Source organism: Epinephelus fuscoguttatus, linkage group LG7 (genome assembly GCF_011397635.1).
Source record: "Epinephelus fuscoguttatus linkage group LG7, E.fuscoguttatus.final_Chr_v1".
In the NCBI taxonomy this organism is placed as follows: Eukaryota; Metazoa; Chordata; class Actinopteri; order Perciformes; family Serranidae; genus Epinephelus; species Epinephelus fuscoguttatus.
The window spans coordinates 2,976,889-2,995,548 of NC_064758.1; the positions used below are offsets into that span (position 1 = coordinate 2,976,889).

At 43.8% G+C, this 18,660-nt stretch overlaps 1 protein-coding gene across 1 annotated transcript in view; it reads right to left on the bottom strand.

Annotated features, from left to right (window-relative positions):
* The window catches only part of LOC125892003 (immunoglobulin superfamily member 21-like), a 437,371-nt gene extending 420,424 nt beyond the window's left edge, over positions 1-16,947 (bottom strand). The window contains exon 1 of the mRNA XM_049581701.1: positions 16,816-16,947. Coding sequence (XP_049437658.1) covers positions 16,816-16,879 — 64 coding nt within the window. The 5' untranslated portion in view covers positions 16,880-16,947. The remainder of the gene's footprint in view (positions 1-16,815) is intronic.
* Positions 16,948-18,660: the final 1,713 nt, after the last annotated feature.

Below are 18,660 nucleotides of genomic sequence, written 5' to 3' on the forward strand. Positions count from 1 at the left end.
CAGTTTATGGTAATTTGATTTTACACAGCTGTATTTCGTAATTTTATCAGAACAGAGTAAAATTATAAATATCAGAATCATCACATATGTATACACATACAAAACATTTGACTCCCGTTTTTGTGTAAAGATTTTAACATAGAGACCTTCAAGACAGGGTCACAATGTAAGGTAATGATGCAGGTTCCACTTCCACCACTGAAACCAGAAAAAAATATCCCCTGAAGGTTGTTGGGTGTTTTCATGTCATTACAGACTACATAATAGAGGGATGACAGTGATCGGCACATCTGGGCCATGCTGTACTGTGCATTTTAATCAACAGTGTGTTTCCATTAATATACCTGCAATGTCTTCAGTGTAGCCTGTTCTTCTTTTGTGTTCTACTGCTGCCTGAAAGCAGTGGAATAAGGAGCTGGCCTCCAGTTTGTTTTTTCCTTGTCATGATGATCAGCACATCTGGGTGTTGTTAGTATATATTAAATGTGTTTCCATCCACATCCCCCACAACTGCAGAGCAACAGCAGCACACAGTCCCATTCTTATGCATAACTCTCTCTCTCTCTGGTGCTGTTGTAGCTGACTGGCAACCTGCAGGTGGGTCCTCCAGCTCTGGTGTATTAATTTGTGTAGGTCATAGTCACTGACTGGCACACCATTCTGTTTGCTGTGCTAACCTTAGCATTTGTTTATTGTGTTTCATATCATAGACCTGCAAATATTTATCTATATCTATTAATTATCAGACTTTGATCCTCAGCCTGGCCCTCCCTGTATCCAGGGCTATTAATTTATTTGAAAAGGTCTAGGCTATTTAATTGTTCTATATCATCCCGCTATTATTAATATAAGCAGGGGATTTTAATCCAAAGTGGTAACCACTGTATGTGAATGCGTGAATAGGTCAGACCTGCGTAGCACTGGATTTGAAATAAACTGTAATAAACTGGAGCTTCTGTGCTTTGATTACCTGCTGTGAAACAGCCAGACCCCCATCCATTTAAAATTAACATTAGCTCCACTGAGCTCATTTTGGTCAAAGTGTCAAGAAATTGGACTTAAAACAGTGTGGAATGCCCACAGCCTGTCTGAACAGCCTGAACCAGCCTTAACTTTGGATTTCCCTATAGTTTGCAGTGCACTTGAATGCACCCTGTGAGGTGACACCTGAAGGGCATTGACTAATTAGTGTGGACTGAGTGTGTGTGTGTGTGTGTGTGTGTGTGTGTGTGTGTGTGTGTGTGTGTGTATAAGCTGTGTTTCAGAGCTCACAGAGGACAGAGCTGGGCAAAGGACAAGACACTGCTGTGAAGGACAAAAAGAACCCTTTTCTCACCTGGAAAACCCTCTAAAAAAGGAGCTTAGGCTAACCGGGCCAACAGAAAGTAAGCTGCTGCATGTGTGCTCTCCATCCCCCCTCTCACCTTGGATTTCCACATTATGATCAGCAGGCTATGGAAGGACCACGCTGCCTGAACCTGAATTGACATGCTGAACAGGAGGAATCTAATGACCAGCCCCTGGATTGCCACATCTTTTAACCTCTTTTGATTTTTATGGTGACCCACCTGCCTGGACGTGTTTTTAACTTTTTGTATGTCTTTATAGAGCCAACCAGCCCCCCTCTGGTGACTGAAGGCTTTGCTGTCGCCATCTGCAGTGCAGTCTGAAAGTGCTTTTCACTATTTTAAATAAATTGTACTTTACTTCTTTTAATCTGTGGTTCTCTGTGTCTGGTTTTTGGTCTGATGTGGCTTCCAACTGGTCCAGTTTTTAGAATTTGGTGTAACACAATCAGAATCGGCTTTATTCACCAAGTACGTGTGTACATATACAAAATATATACAATGTACAAGGATGCAGTGTTGTTTGACCTGCCACTCTGTGATTGTTTAGGAGTTCATCAGAGCAACAGCCTGGGGGAAGAAACTGTAATTGTGATGGGTGGTTTTAGCGAACAGTGCTCTGTAGCGCCTACTGGATGGGAAGGAGTTTAAACAGATTATGTGCGGGGTGTGAGGGGTCTACACTGATGTTTCCTGACCCTTGACCTGTACAGGTCCTCAATGGAGGGAAGATCAGTACCAATAATCCTCTCTGCACACCTGATTGTCCTTTCAGTCTGTTCCTGTCCAGTTTGGTGGCAGATCCAAACCAGATCGTGATGGATGTGCAGAGAACAGACTGGATTATGGCTGTGTAGAACATGATTAGCAGTTCCTGGGGCAGGTTGAGCTTCCTGAGCTGTCGCAGGAAGTACAACCTCTGCTGGGCCTTTTTTCTGGACAGTGTCTATGTGGGAGGTCAACTTCAAGTCCTGAGAGATTGTGGTCCACAGTTGACACTGTGCTGTTGAGGATGGTGAGGCGGGGCAGTGTTGGGGGGCTTCTCCTGAAGTCCACTGTCACCTCCACAGTCTTGAGTGGTGTAGAAAATAGTCCCACCTGCCCAGGCCTGGGTGGGCGGGGCTCACATGGCTCAACCTAACAGGCCTCACCTGAGGTGATTAAATCCTCAATCAGCCTCTGCTCAGCCTCTTTCCTTTGTTTGCTGGAACATGCTGCATGGATGTGGAGCTGCCAGTTTTCCAGTCAACTGTCAACCTTGGATGCATTATTTTGAGAGAGTTTATGTTGTTTCTATATATATATTATATATATATATATATATATATAATCTTATTTTCTGAGAGAATTTATTCCCGTATGTTAATTTATAATTCCCCTCATTTATTTTTAGTAATCAAATCATCTGTGTAATGCAATCGACTGAATGAAGAAATAAATGCACTTCTCTGGTCCTCATATTTTGACTGATATGCCAGTGCAGAGGCTATGGGCCGGATCCACTAAGATCCCAATTTGCCTGTACTAATTTGCCTGCGCAATCTAGAATTTTGCGTGTGGGGCTGAACCGCGGTTTGCAGGTGATTTACTAAGTGATTGTGTAAATGACAAGAGGTGCAAACGTGTTGGAGACACCCTATTTAAATGAGGGTTTTGCGTGTTTTATGGTTTGCAGTGTTGGGGTCAACACATTAGGTCTCACATGGTGGCACCAAAAATGTTGGGATTTAATTGACTATCGTAAATACTTAATAATTATTATTAATAGTTAATAATTATGTTAAATAATGTGACTTAATCAACATTAAATCACCTCGTGGGGCACCATTCCCGTAAAGGGAAAAATGATAGCCAGTTTAAGATAATAAAATAAAAATAAAATAGGCTAAACTATTAATTTGGAGTTTGATTAATAATTAAATTAATGACAACAGCCAAAATTAACGGTAATGCCTGAAGGATTTCAGAGTTCTTGATGCAGCAGAGGTTGACTATTCATTCACTCTTGTGCAACATTAAACAGACAGCAGGGATGATTCCAAAGAATTATTTATTCACAAACTAGCAAAGCAAACCAAAACACACAAATTCTAACTAACTATATACAAGCTTGGTGTGTATATGTGTGTTGTGTGTGCGTGAGAGAGAAAGAAGAGAAAGAAAGACAAAGGCAGGTGTGGTGATCAAAGAGCCATTTGGCCTACAAAACAAAATGGCTAACAACAGAGAACTTCCAAAATGGCCGAATCAAGGCTGGCTTCAGCTCGGGGGAGGTGTTTGCCTGACCGTGTGGTCAAGACAAAGACAAGGGAAAAGAAGCAGGAACTTTGAGATGCCTGTTTGGGTGCAGCTCTGTTGAAAGCCTATTTGTTCATGAGTCTATGTGAATGTAATATGTTTTGCAAACGGTCTGAATTAGTGCAGAGATTGTTTAGTTTTATGCAAGAATCTGTTTGTGAACATTCATTCATTCATCTTCTAACCGCTTCATCCTCTTGAGGGTCGCGGGGGGGCTGGAGCCTATCCCAGCTGACATTCACACCTATGGACAATTTAGAGTTATCAATTAACCTAGTCCCCAATCTGCATGTCTTTGGACTGTGGGAGGAAGCTGGAGTGCCCGGAGAGAACCCACGCTGACATGGGGAGAACATGCAAACTCCGCACAGAAGGGCTCCCATGCCCGGGATCGAACCGGCAACCCTCTTGCTGTGAGGCGAGAGTGCTAACCACCACACCACCGTGCCGCCCTGTTTGTGAACAGTAATAGCAAACTAAACACTTACCTTTGGCAAAGCCGACTAATCAATGACCTAACTGCAATCTATCACAACAATAACTCAGTAAACAGCATCAAATCACATACAACAAGTTAAACAGTCTTGCTTAGCCTGTAAAGCTGTGATAAGCTATGCCCAGTTGTTACGTTACCTATCCTTGGATGGATGGGAGAAAGAGTCACTTGGTGGTGTGCTGCTTTGTTAAGGTGTGTTCACACCGGACCTGTTTTTTTTTTTGCTGTCGCTCAATCCGCCCCTTTGATATCGCTTCATCGCTCAGTTGCAATCGCTCGTCAATGTGGCAGAAAACAACAGACTTGCTTTTTCATTTTGATGACGTCATTAAAGCGATCAGGGAATTTCAGAGGTGGGGGGTTGGGTCTTGACTGTCATGACATGTCAGCTTCATTAAAAGTATAGCTGCAATTTAAAAGCAACAATAGATGTAAAAACACACAGAGACACTGCATCTGTGATCAGTCCCCTATTTTAATTTTAACAATTTTTTCAGTCTTCTTCAATATCTCGTTTTATTTTATGGAAGTGATCAATGTAAGTGCACTTGTCCTACAGCCGCCACGACTGTTTTTATAATGCAAATAACTCTGTTTAGATAAAACCTACAAGCTTCTCTTCCTATGACTTTTACTAAAAATGTGTCTTGTATGTTTTCTGAAGCCTTTAAGTTACAAAAATGAAACACACTAGACTGAGGGCCGAATTCACAAAAGGATTGCGTGGCTTTTGCGGCCGGTAAACCGGTAAAAATGGAGCAAACAGATCCCGTCTAATTCACAAAGCACGCGCAGAGGGTGAAATGCTCCACTAACTGCGCTGCCAAGCAGATTGTGTCTCGGTGCTCCGGTGTTATTTGCACGTATTTAAATGAGGCAATATGCATATACTTGGTGGAAAAATTGCCCCTTTCTATGCAAATGAGCTTCATTGATAAACAACGTCTAATTCACTAACACCAGCGCTAACAGCCACACGCAGTTTGAGTGAAGTAAATAACGTCTTTAGAAAGCTGGTGCAAACTGGGCGCTCCTCTGTGGAAGCCTCTCGCCCAGACTTTCCAGTGATCGTGGCAGCAGTGATCGTCTGTTAAATCAGTCTGTAAATAATATTTTGACATTATTATTATAATCATTAGCTATTACTTTAATGGCATCCGAAGATACTGATGCGTTGAACAGGTGACAGTCTGCAGTCGTTCTCAAAACGCACTTCTGTCATGCACTTCAAAAGCAAATTTCAATAATTTATTTTACGAAACGGGGGAAACAAACGTGAACAAAAACGGTTCCATAATTCATATTAAATTCAAAAGATAACGAAAAAACAGCTACAAGTGAGAGGGAATAGTGATAAAGTGCTCAGACTTAGTCAAATCCACAGCCTCAACCCATCCCACACTGTTAGACTGACTCACCAGCATACATCACTACATGAGGGTATACAGTATTCAGTACTTTGACAAACAAAGTCTGCCATTGTTCTGCCACGCTATTCTTGGCGCAAAGCCAGCATTTATACTTTGCCATGTGTGGCTTATTGCAATCAGGGGCAAACTGCACTCAGCTGCCAAACTTTGTGGGCGTGTTTGTGCTGGTATATCATTAGCGCAATATCCTTTGTGAATAGGACGTTAAGACGGAGCAAACTGCGGGTGCAAATGAAGTGCAGTTCAAGGTGCTATCAGCGGCCGCAGTTCATTCTTTGTGAATTCGGCCCTGAGCATTCACAGTCAGGTCCATAATTATTTGGACAATGATACAGTTGTCATCATTTTGGCTCTGTACACCACCACAATGGGTTTTAAATGAAACAATGAATACCTGCTTAAAGTGCAGACTCTCAGCTTTCATTTAAGGCTTTTTTCAAAAATGTAGCATGGACCGTGTAGGAATGACAACCATTTCTTCACACAGTCCCCCAACTTTAAGGGCTCCTAAGTATTTGGACAAACTAACATAATCATCAATTAAACAGTCAGTTTTAATACTTGGTTGCAAATCCTTTACAGTCAATGACTGCCTGAAGTGTTGGTCACATAGGCATCATCAGATGCTGGGTTTCTTCCTGGTGATGCTCTGCCAGCCCTTTACTGTAGCCGTCTGCACTCCCTGCTTGTGTTTTGGGTGTTTTGCCCTCAGTTTTGGCTTCAGCAAGAGAAACGCATGCTCAGTTGGATTCAGGTCAGATGATATGACTTGACCATTACAGAACATTCCTTTTCTTTGTCTTAAAAATGTCTTTGGTTGCTTTTGCAGTATGCTTCAGGTCAATGTCCAACTGCACTGTGAAGCATTGTCCAATGAGTTTTGAAGCATTTGGCTGAATCTGAGCAGATAATGGTGCCCCAAACACTTCAGCTTTCATCCTGCTATTTTTCAGGGTCTGGGCCTCTGTGCTGTTCCAAGCCCAGGCAGAAAGAGGTGTGCACTGCTACGCAGCTGTAGAGCAAGAGAGAGATCTGTGGAAGGGAGCACAGATCTACAGATGCCAGTGACATCAGAGTCACATGTCACTGTAAAGGTCTTGTCCAATCAAATTTTGGGACTTGAGTCTCACTGAGGTGTGAGGTGAGATCTCCTGTGGGGATGGGTGTTGCATAGCCCTCTTTGTTTGAAGACAAAGAGCATGCAGAGGAAAAAGCCTTTAAATGCCTAGTGATGATTTTACCAAATGATAAATCATCTGTGGTCCTGTGAATCCCAACAGCAGCATGGCGAGTTTGGAGAGAAAGCGCAAAGTGAAATTCGACCCTGTGGAATTAGAGGTGTTGGTAGATGAGGCCAATAAACACTTAAATGAGCTACAGCAAAGAAACCTGATTGTCTCACAAAGGAACGCTATATGGGAAGAAATCTCTGACCAACTGCCAGGGACCGAAGAGGGAGGAGAGGTGCGCATGGCGGGCAAGTTCCACCTTCGTAAAAGGAAACACAAATAATGCACTCAACTGTCACGTTTAAGTTTTCTGATATTGGCTGTGAATATTCATTTTGTGTAAAATAGGTTATACGATAAAGAACTGTTTAGCTTTGTTTTTTTGCCACGATAGATGTTAGAGCTATAGCCTAATATATTTTGTCACTGAAACAATGTGTCTTTAATATGATGTTGCGTGGCTCAACATAATTAGACGTTAATGAGACTGTGTTTTTCGTTTGATAATAATGTTTGGAATCTAGAAAGTGATTTCAATCATCTTTTTTTCAGTAAATGTTGATTTGCTTAACTTTGCAATGATTTGCAGTTTATTTCGTCACACTAGCACTCGTATTCTAATCTACAGCATTATGTTTAACACTAGAACCGCCGCGACGGTCTGTTTGGGTCATTATAATGCAAATAACTCTGTTTAGATAAAACCTACAAGCTTCTCTTCCTATGACTTTTCCTAAAAATGTGTCTTGTATGTTTTCTGAAGCCTGTAAGTTACAAAAATGAAACACACTAGACCTTTTACCTTTTACCTTCGACCGCTGCTGAAAATTACACATTTTGATACATACAGTTGGCTATACATATTGCGAAACTGATTGAAAGATGCAACCCTTTGTGCGCACTGTTAGTAAATCAGTTTGTACATTTTTTTGCGTGTGCAATGAGTTTGCACACGTTTTTATACACGCAAACCTTTAGTAGATCTGGCCCTATATGCGTAATCCAGCTACCAACAGCAATCAAGTTTTTACATGGTCCTTTGAGCCGGAGTGCTTAGGCATTGGATATGGACCAGAGAGAGCACCATGGTGAGGATCAAATCAGGCGGGGAGAGCGACAGAGGACAGCACCTTCATATTTTCAAGATTTTGAGCATTATCAAGTTCCTCCCCCTCCCTCTTCAAACCAAGCACATTCTCATGCTGCTGAAGTCATGAATGAAGAACAGTCCTGCCTATCCCCCATACATGATCAAGTTGAGCAAATTAGAGATATGGTCATGCAGCTTCTCAGCAGGCAGGATGCACTCGAGAGGAAGCAAGACTCATACAGATCCTATCACTCAGGCTATTCTGGTGGTGAGTCTGAGACAGACTGTGAAGCTTGTGAGCCCATCCTTCCACAGTGTAAGCACACCCAAACACACTCACATAGTGCACTATTACCAATACATCAATGTGATGAATACATGTCCAATCTCTCTGAGAAAGCATGTTCAGAACCTGCACTGCAGGGGTCCTCTATGCCCCCCCGTCAACAAGTGCCTCTCCTACTCCAGGTGGCCCCTGCACTTTCCTCCCAGCAAGTGCCTCCCCCACTCCAGTGGCCTCCAGCGCCCCCTCCTCAAGCGCCCCCCCTCCAACAAGAGCCTCCCCCACTCCAGTGGCCTCCAGCGCCCCCTCCTCAAGCGCCCCCCCTCCAACAAGAGCCTCCCCCACTCCAGTGGCCTTCAGCACCCCCTCCTCAAGGGCCTCCCCCACTCCAGCACTCAGCAAGTGCCAACCCCCCCCCACACACACACACACACCCCATTTCCAACACCTCAAGATTCCTTAGCACACCAACCCCCTCAGGTGCCTCTCACTCCTCCAAGCTGGCTAGCCCCTGACATGCAGCCCCTGTACCCTACCCAAGCATATCAATATCACAGTAATATTCCCCACTCATCATGGCCCCTGGCCCCAATGCATGGTCAACAAGTGTACACAGCCCCCCCACCTGGATACAAGTCACGTGTTGAGGGATCCACCTTCCCCAGTTTCAATAAAGAAGATCCTCATGAATACACAATGCTTAAGATGGCTGTCACAAATCCATATGAGACAGAGATTTATAAATATCACATTTTGTTAGATCACCTTAACTTACCCTCGGCGCGGTATATTGCACTGGCTTACGCCCATGACCCCCAGCCCTACACGAGGTCTTTAGCCGCTCTAGACCAGCAGTATGGGCAACCCCACCTTCTAGCACTGAAAGAAATAACCACAATACTAAACCGTCCTAAAGTCCAACCTGGTGATGCTAAAGCATTTCATAGCTTTGCTGTCAGAGTCCAGTCCTTGGTTGGAATGTTGCAGGCTATGGGGCAGAATGAGGGAGCAGCTGAGCTAGCCTGTTCGTCACCACCTCCTCAGTAAGCTGCCAGCTGATTTAGTTGCTAATTTTATCCGCTACAACCGTTCAGCCAGGCCAGGCTCTCAGTTTACCTTGGTGGATTTTGCTACATGGCTTCACAGCGAAGCAGAGTGTCAGTCCGTAGGAGCCCAAGTCAGACCAAGGAGACATCAACTCCTGAGAACGCCATTCAAATTCGGAGACCTGTGCTAAAATATGCCCCTACAACTGCTACCATATTACACGGCACCATCACCAACCCCCATCTCTCCTCCTCATCAGCAGAACCAGGAACCAGAACACGAATATGCCAATACTGCAAATCCACTGATCATTCAAGAAGACGGAGGACATGTGCTGGCCCACATATGGCAATAAACTGTAATCTGAAAAAGCCATGTCCCCTTTGTAACAGGAAACATCTATCCATTCTCCACCAAGTGAACCAAAGAGAGACCGACTCCAAAGTTCTAGATCTGAATCCTCAGTCTGGCTCCCCAAAGTCCTTTTGAAGGTGGTTAAAGTGATCTTACGGAATAAACATCGCACCTTAGACACTTATGCCATCTTAGACGATGGCTCTCAGCGTACAATGCTCCTTTCAGCAGCTCGCGAACAGTTAGATCTTGAAGGGCCTATGGAACACCTTGCTGTCCGCACCATCAGACAAAGAACTGAAGGCCTAGATGGAGCCACAGTAAGTTTTGAGATTTCCCCTGCCCTAAACCCACACAAAACATTCACTTTTAAAGATGCATTCACATCTGATAAGCTGTCATTGGTAGAACAGAGTTATCCAGTAGATAAGCTTCAAGAGCGCTATCGCCACCTATAGGGCCTTCCCCTCCACTCCTTCTCTAAGGTGCAGCCTCTTCTTTTGGTAGGAGCAAATAATTCTCATCTCATAACCCCAACAATGAGAGTCTGCTTAGGTCCACTAGGGGCACCAGCAGCCATCCATACCCGATTAGGTTGGACGCTGCAGGGGCCAACCTTCCTGCATGAGCGATCAGATACCCCCCAAGCTCTCTTTACCACCTCAATCGGCACTCCCTATGCAGACCTCCACCGACATGTGGAGAGATTATGGCAAATAGATATTCTCCAGTTCAAGTTTAACCCTCCAAATGCCCCCCACTTTGGAGGAATGTGGGAGAGGGAGGTGAGATCTATCAAAACAGCATTACGAGTGACACTGGGGGCACAAACTGTTACAGAGGAAGTACTCAGCACTGTTTTGATAGAAATCAAAGGTGTCCTCAACTCAAAATCCCTGGGGTATGTGTCATCAGGCCTGGCTGATCCCGACACTGTGACCCCAAATTTGCTTCTCATGGGGCGGCGAGATGCTTCCCTTCCCCAGGCAGTGTATGGTGATTCAGACCTTATTGGTCGCAGAAGATGGAGACACAGCCAGATTCTAGCAGACCACTTCTGGAAGCGCTTCATTAAAGACTACTTACCCAGCCCTCAAACACGCCAGAATTGGCAAAGGGAAAATATCAACCTAGCAGTGTCTGATGTAGTCATGGTAATAGACCCACAGCTGCTCAGAGGACTCTGGCCTATTGGGAAGGTAACCCGCCTTGTCCCCAGTAAAGATGGGCACAAAAGGAAAACTGTACATATGACCTGTTGCAAAACTAATCCCCCTCCCCCTGATAGCGGATCCTGAACCCACTCAGTCTGCTAAAGACTAATGTTGGGTGGCTGTAGAAAATACTCCCACCTGCCTAGGCCTGGATGGGAGGAGCTCACATGGTTCAACCTAACAGGCCTCACTTGAGGTGATAAATCCTCAGTCAGCCTCTGCTCAGCCTCTTTCCTTTGTTTGCTGGAGCATGCTGCATGGATGTGGAGCTGCCAGTTTTCCAGTCAACTGTCAACCTTGGATGCATTATTTTGAGTGAGTTTATGTTGTTTCCTTATATATAATGAAGTACGTTATTTTCTGAGAGATGATTTATTCCTGTATGTTAATTTATAATTCCTCTCATTTCTTTTTAGTAATCAAATCATCTGTGTAATGCAATCGACTGAATGAAGAAATAAATGGAAAAAATGCACTTCTCTGGTCCTCATATTTTGACTGATATGCCAAAGTAGAGGCTGTATGCATAATCCAGCTACCAACAGCAATCAAGTTTTTTTTTAATTTTTTTTTTATATACTTTATTAATCCCCGAGGGGAAATTCAATTTTTCAATTCAATTTTTCACTCTGTTGTCAATTACACACAGGTCCGAACACACACATGCACAAACTGGACCTATACATGCACTAAGTGGAGAGATGGCAGCCCATGACAGGCGCTCTGAGCGGTTGGGGGGTTCGGTGCCTTGCTCAGGGGCACCTCGGCAGTGCCCAGGAGGTGAACTGGCACCTCTCCAGCTACCAGTCCACGCTCTATATTTTTGGTCCGGACGGGGACTTGAACAGGCGACCCTCCGGTTCCCAACCCAAGTCCCTATGGACTGAGCTACTGCCACCCCCAAAAGTGGGTTTACAAGCGGGTTCAGCTCTATGTGGTTCTGACCGCACCAGAGGACCAGCTGCTCCACCTCCTTTCTGTATGCAGACTCATCACAGTCCCATAACAGACCGATGACCGTGGTGTTGTCCTCAAATTTCAGGAGTCTCACATGCTGCCTCCTGTCAGACAAGAAGCTGGTAATCCACTGACAGGTGGAGGCAGGCACCGTGAGCTGGATGAGGTTCTTGTGGAGTATTTCAGGGATGATGGTGTTGAAAGCCCAGCTGAAGTCCATACACAGGAGCATTGTATAAGTCCCTGGGGAGTCGAGGTGGTGCACAATATAGTGCAGTCCCATGTTAACTGTATCATCCACTGACCTGTTTGCCCGGTAGGCAAACTGCAGGGGGTCCAGCAGCGGGCCTGTGATGTCCTTCAGGTGGCGCAGCAGCAGTCTTTCAAATGATTTCATGACCACAGATGTCAGGGTGATGGGCCTGTAGTCATTTAATCCTGTGATGGAGGGCTTCTTGGGGACCGGGATGATGGTGGAGTGTTTGAAGCAGGAGGGTAGTTCACACAGCTCCAGCGATCAGGTGGAAGATCCGAGTGAAGATAGGGGCCAGCTGGTCAGAGCAGACTTTCAAGCAGGAGGGAGACACACCATCAGGTCCCGGAGCCTTCCTTGTCTTCAGTCTCTGGAAGAGCAGACACACATCCTCTTCACAGACCTTTAATGCAGGTGGGGGGTTAGAGGAGCTGGGGGTGCAGGTAATCCCTTTGTGTGGTTGGAACATGTGAAAAGGGCCTTTTCAAACCTGCAGTAGAAAATGTTCAGGTTGTCTGCACGCTGGAGGTTTTCCACAGGGTGGGGGAATGGTCTCCTGTAGTTGGTAATGTCCTGCAGGCCTCTCCAAACTGACGCAGGGTGGTTGACTGAGAAACTATTTTTTAGCTTTTCACTGTAGCCCCTCTTGGCTACCCTGATCTTTTTTGTCAGCTTGTTTCTGGCCTGCTTGTACAGGGCCCGATCCTTACTCCTATAGGTCTCCTCCTTGGCCTGGCGCATCTGCCTGAGTTTGGGTGTGAACCAGGGTTTGTTGTTGTTCTATGTGCAGAAGGTCTTGGTCTGCACACACATATTCTCGCAAAAACTGATGTAAGATGTCACAGTGTCAGTCAGTTCATTTAGGTCAGTGGCACTCCAATCTGTGTAGTCAAAGCAGGCCTGTAGCTCCAGCTTTGACTCCTCAGTCCACTTCCTTACAGTACAGGCTTAGAAGTTTTTAATTTCTGCCTGTAGGGCGGGATGGAATGGAGCAGACAGTGATCAGAGAGCCCCACAGCTGCATGGGGAACAGAGCGATAAGTGTCTAGCAGTGGTCCAGTGTGTTGGAGTCCCTGGTGGGGCATTTTATGTGCCGTTTGTATCTGGGAAGTTCGTGAGAGAGATTTGCTCTGTTAAAATCCCCTAGGATGATGAGCAGGGAGTCTGGATGTTTTTTCTCCATGTCTGTTACCTGGACAGCCAGGTGTTGCCTCCGTTACACATGCCTGAGGTGGAATGTAAACACCAACCTGTTTATGATGAGAGTCTCTAAGCGAGGGCTGCATGACCTCTTCAACACTGTGACATCTGTACTCCAACCTTCGTTTATGTAAAAGCACGTTCCGCCTCCCTTCATTTTCCCCGAGAGCTCCATTATGCGGTCTGCTCAGAAAAGTTGGAATCCCAGCAGCTGTAATGCGCTGTCCGGGATGTGTTCACTGAGCCAGGTTTCAGTGAAACACAGGGTGGCAGATGTGCTTAAGTCTGAGTTTTTATGAGTGAGCAGCAGCAACTCATCCATCTTATTTGCCAGAGAGCAGACATTCGCCATGTGTATAGATGGGAGCGAAGCGTGTAATCCCCGCTGCTGTAGCCTCACCAGCGCTTGCCCCATCTCCGTCTCTGGCGAATCCCAAGGGGAGCTGCTGCACCTCCGACCAAAATCTCTGCAAAACTTGCTGGGTCATTGAAGACCAGCAACAAATTTCCAGTGCAGGACTGACCAATGTGTAGGAGTTCCTCTCTGGTAAAGGTGACCAGAGAGGGGGAGCAGAAAGCTAAATAAACCAAAAAACACAGGAGAAGTAGGAGAGATTGAATCGATTGATCGTATCCTATTACTGCATCTAGCTAACCCGGCCATTCTGGATGTCACTAACTCGGCTTCTTCTCCGGAGCCTTTGTGCTCCACTGTCTCTCAGATTAACTCATATCACAGCGGTGCCTGGACAGCGTGACGTGTGTGGTTGTGCTGCTGCCGTGGTCCCGCCAGATGCCTCCTGCTGCTGCTGCCATCATTAGTCATTAGTCATACTTCTTCTGTTATTATACACATATGATTATTGTCACACATGTATACTGCCAGGTATTAATACATACTTTCAACATATTGTACCGCAGTAACCAGAACTATAACTATAATATTATTACTTCCATTAATGTTGTTGTAAGATACTGTCATTACCTGCATATCTCTCTCTCGCTCTCTCTCTCTCTCTCCCTCTCTCTCTCTCTCTCTCTCTCTCTCTCTCTCCCTGTGTCATATGGATTACTGTTAATTTATCATGTTGATCTGTTCTGTACGACATCTATTGCACGTCTGTCCGTCCTGGAAGAGGGATCCCTCCTCAGTTGCTCTTCCTGAGGTTTCTACCGTTTTTTTTCCCCCGTTAAAGGGGTTTTTTTTTTTTGGAGTTTTTCCTTATCCGCTGTGAGGGTCTTAAGGACAGAGGGATGTCGTATGCTGTAAAGCCCTGTGAGGCAAATTGTGATTTGTGATATTGGGCTTTATAAATAAAATTGATTGAATTGATTGATTGATTGAAGTCCTGAGGCGGCCATCCACGACGCCATCTTGAAAGTAGTGTAATAAGTAAGTTATTACTCTAAACAAACAGTAATATTGTAAAGTACCTTATTACTTTGAAATGAAGACAACTATTAATATATAACGTTTTGAGAGTAACTTGCTTAATCTTGTAGTAACTATGACAACAATAAAACCATACACAATGTTTATTGTACCCAACTCAAGCAAGTTTCAGTCTCTGCAAGTTGATTTTTATCCTGAATGGAAACCAGTGACAAAAAACATAAAACATCCTGCAAGAGGCTCTGGAAGAAATATGGTAACAAAGTTAAAATCCAGTTTTCTGTCTTTCAGCCACATCTGAGTCTCTATCAGTGGATGGAGTTTTCCCAGTTGTTATCAGTTGTTTTGGGGGGGAGCTTTTGTTGCCGTAAAGGTCCAGTGTGTAGGATTTAGGGGCACCTCTTGATAGAAATGGAATATATTCATGACTACGTTTTCATTAGTGTATAATCACCTGAAACTAAGAACTATGTTTTTGTTACCTTAATTGAGCCATTTATATCTATATACGGAGAGGGTCCTCATCTACAGAGATCGAGAACAGGCAAACCAAACACTGGCTGTAAATACGAAGTTTTAATTTTGCAAGCTCACCGCTAGATGCCATTTAATCCTACACACTAGATCAAGGGTCAGCAACCTTTACTATTAAAAGAGACATTATTGACCAAAAAGCGAAAAAAAAAAAAAAAACTGTCTTGAACAACAAATAAAGTCTTAATTAGCCCATCAACATTACAAATAGGTCTTAATGTGCATCCATTAATATGATTTACTACAAGGTGGCTCCTCTGCAGTGGGCTATTTATAATTATTTAGCACTTTAACTTTGCAGCGTAAGTTGTGAAAGCAAATGCATCTGTCCAAACATTATTAAATCTTTTATTTTTCTCCAAGATTCTTCCTTTTTTGGATTTAGAATCTATAGCTACCCTTCTTCCACACTAGCCACCGCTACTGAAGTTCAGCAAAATTTTGAGAAAAAGGCCAAGGTCATAGACATATGACGCACATTTTAGTTGATGAAACGTTAAAACATTTTAAAATTTGATGCATAGGCTACATATTTTTACAGTTGTAGAATGCAATAATCACCCTCAGCCCACAACAATGACAAATGAAAATCTGAATGTTAAAAAAGCAGTTATTTCTTTCTATGTGATTTTATGTCAAAGACACGGGGAGCCAATAGAGAAGGTCTGAAGAGCCACACGAAGCTCTGGAGCCGCAGGTTGCCTACCCCTGCACTACATCTTAAACTGGGGACAGCTGCAGAGTTAAAATAAGAGAGGGTAGATAGAGGGGATGACACACAGCAAAGGGCCAAGGGTTGAATTCAAAACTGCTGCCAAGGACTCAGCCTACACGGGGAGCACGCTCTACCAGGTGAGCTAGAGGTCGCCCTCCATATCTGAGGACTCTTGTCATGTTACTTAAGTTTCCCACTAGTGTCAGGTGAGCTGAACTGAACACCTTTTGCTAATGAAGGCCATAAGCACTGCTTTAAAGTCCTGGAAAAAGCTTGTAAGTGATCCTTGAGTGAAAATTTGTAACTATGCTTTTCCAAAGGTCTAAAATGATCAAGATAAAGTCAATTGGCTACAGTATGCAAAACATTTTATGATGGAAACACACACACACACACACACACACACACACACACACACACACACCATTCGATTAATGAAATGCAATATAAGTAATGAGTTGCTCCCAGTCAAGTATGACTAACACTGCACTACTGGTGACAATGAACACATTATAGACCGCATTCCAGAAATCTCTATCCTGTCAAGATATTTCTGTCTAAACACCTTATACTAACTAAAACAAGAGAAGAAAATCTGCCAGTGCAGTAACGTTTCAGATCAACTTATTTTAAGAGTTCAACTTTTTTAAGAGTTTAAGGTGGATGAGTGTCTGTCTAAATGAGGCAGGTTAAACTAACAAAAATCAAATGTGATTTTTGAAAATAGGCTGAAATACTCTTATAACCAGTATTAGTCATTGTCAAAAAAACAACATAGGACTTGTTAAATAGTCATTGATTATCATAAGGTCGACATCAACAATATCAAACAAAGAATCCTAAAAGCCTGTCACCTCGATAACATGTCACCTCCAAACAAAAACTACCTGAATTATTCCTAAAGCTTTCTATAGCCTGCACTTCTTTCTTTCCTACCCTCTTCTGACCTTATTCAAACAGGGTCTAGTCCACTTACCAGCTGTTAGACTGAGAGTGTGAGCAGAGAGGAGAAGGCAGCAGAGTGCTAAAGGACCAGTCATCCTGCTGGGTGCTGCTGCTCACAACCAAGGATGCCCCATCTGTCATCAGAGCGCAGGACGACGTTTGATCTCCCATCCTTCACACTGAGGCTGCCTCACTCTGCTGCTCGGCTTTATAGTCAGAGGATTACAGAAGCTGTCTCTCTCTCTCGCTCTCTCTCTCATTTCCTCTCTCTCCCTCTCCCTGTCTCTGTCTCTGCCCCTGACAGTACTGTTATCTCCCTCTCTCTTTAGCTTGGGCCCAGATTGGTCTCTTCTTCTCTTTTTCTGCTGCAATATTTTAACACACCCTTGAGCACAGAGTGCTCAAGTAATGACATTTTCTGTAGACTGACACAGAAGTAAGCATCTCCCTGGTTCCCTCCTCAAAAAACCTATGGGATTTTTCCATAGGCTTTTTGGCTGAGCCACGCCAAACACAGCTTGACTGCCTTGTTATAGTGGTTGCACTCAAGTCATGCGACTGTAGTAGAGTTCACTTATAGCCTAACATAAGCTTTTTACTTGTGGTGATTGCATTTAGGCTTCAGTAATAATGAAAATGGTGTTCATTTGTGAAGATTACCTTCCTGAAAAAAACATTTAAAGAGGCAACACATAGGATTCGGGGTTTTTTTTAGCTTGACCAGATCAGAGATAATTAAGCAATATCACACTCGAGCTCGAGCTCGGCCTGCGGCCTCGTGCCTGTGACCGAATCACAGCCGTGACAATATCACAGTACAACATCACGAGTTCGAGTGTGATATTGCTTTTATACAACAGTTCAACAGTTAAATAAGCAAGGCTGATTAAGAAATGTTGAAAAATGAGGACAAAATAGATAATTTAAGCATTTTATTTGTCTTCTGCCAACAAAAATAGTTCCCTCAGGACTCCGCTGTCACCGTTGCTATGTAACGCAGACATGGTGCACCAGGCACTTACTCTTTATACACATTTATCTGCACGTTTCCATTAATTGAGCAGCCGGTGAAATAAGTCTCTGGTGACTGCATGGTGGACTGTCGCTTCACAGGCACAGCCGCCTCTGCCTTCTGATCTGACAGTATGTTGCTTTTCTCCAAGTCATTGAGCTCCACTGATGAAACACTGACAAACCTGGATGTGTGCTCAGCTGGATTCAGCTTCTCCTCTCCCTCATCTTCCTCTGATGACCATTCATAGTTCAATTCAAAACTTACTTTAGGAAATAAATACATATTTTTGGCTGTTTGACAGTGGATGAATTAATTAGCCTACAACGCAACTGCTGACCTAACTGACACTAACCATCAGTTTTGATTTGATTGTTGATTGCAATCAGCTGTGAGGCGGAGTGATACATACACAGTGAAATAACCGTGATGTACTCCAATATCATCACGGTTTTACTGTCTCTCGACCAATCAGATTGCAGGGCTGGAACTAACTGTTGTATAATAAATAATATGACTCTATTAGACTCTCTAAATTAAATAAAATGTGGGCTGTAAAGCCACCAGTATACCTCTATGTATATGTAGAATGAGAAGGTGTGTGGACACTGAATAAATGAGTAAAGAGACCGAGCAAGAATTATGAGATTTATCTGAAGAAAAAAACAAATAGTAATCCAAATAATTATACCAGAATGCACAGTACCAGTACAAAAAACTCACAGTAAATTATACCAACATGTACAGTATCAGTACAAACAACAGTAGACACAGTGGAATTATATCAATATGTAAGGGATAATGTATAGTGAGCGCGTCAGGGTTCCATTCCCCTGTCGGGAGTTATTTTTCAACTGTCACCGG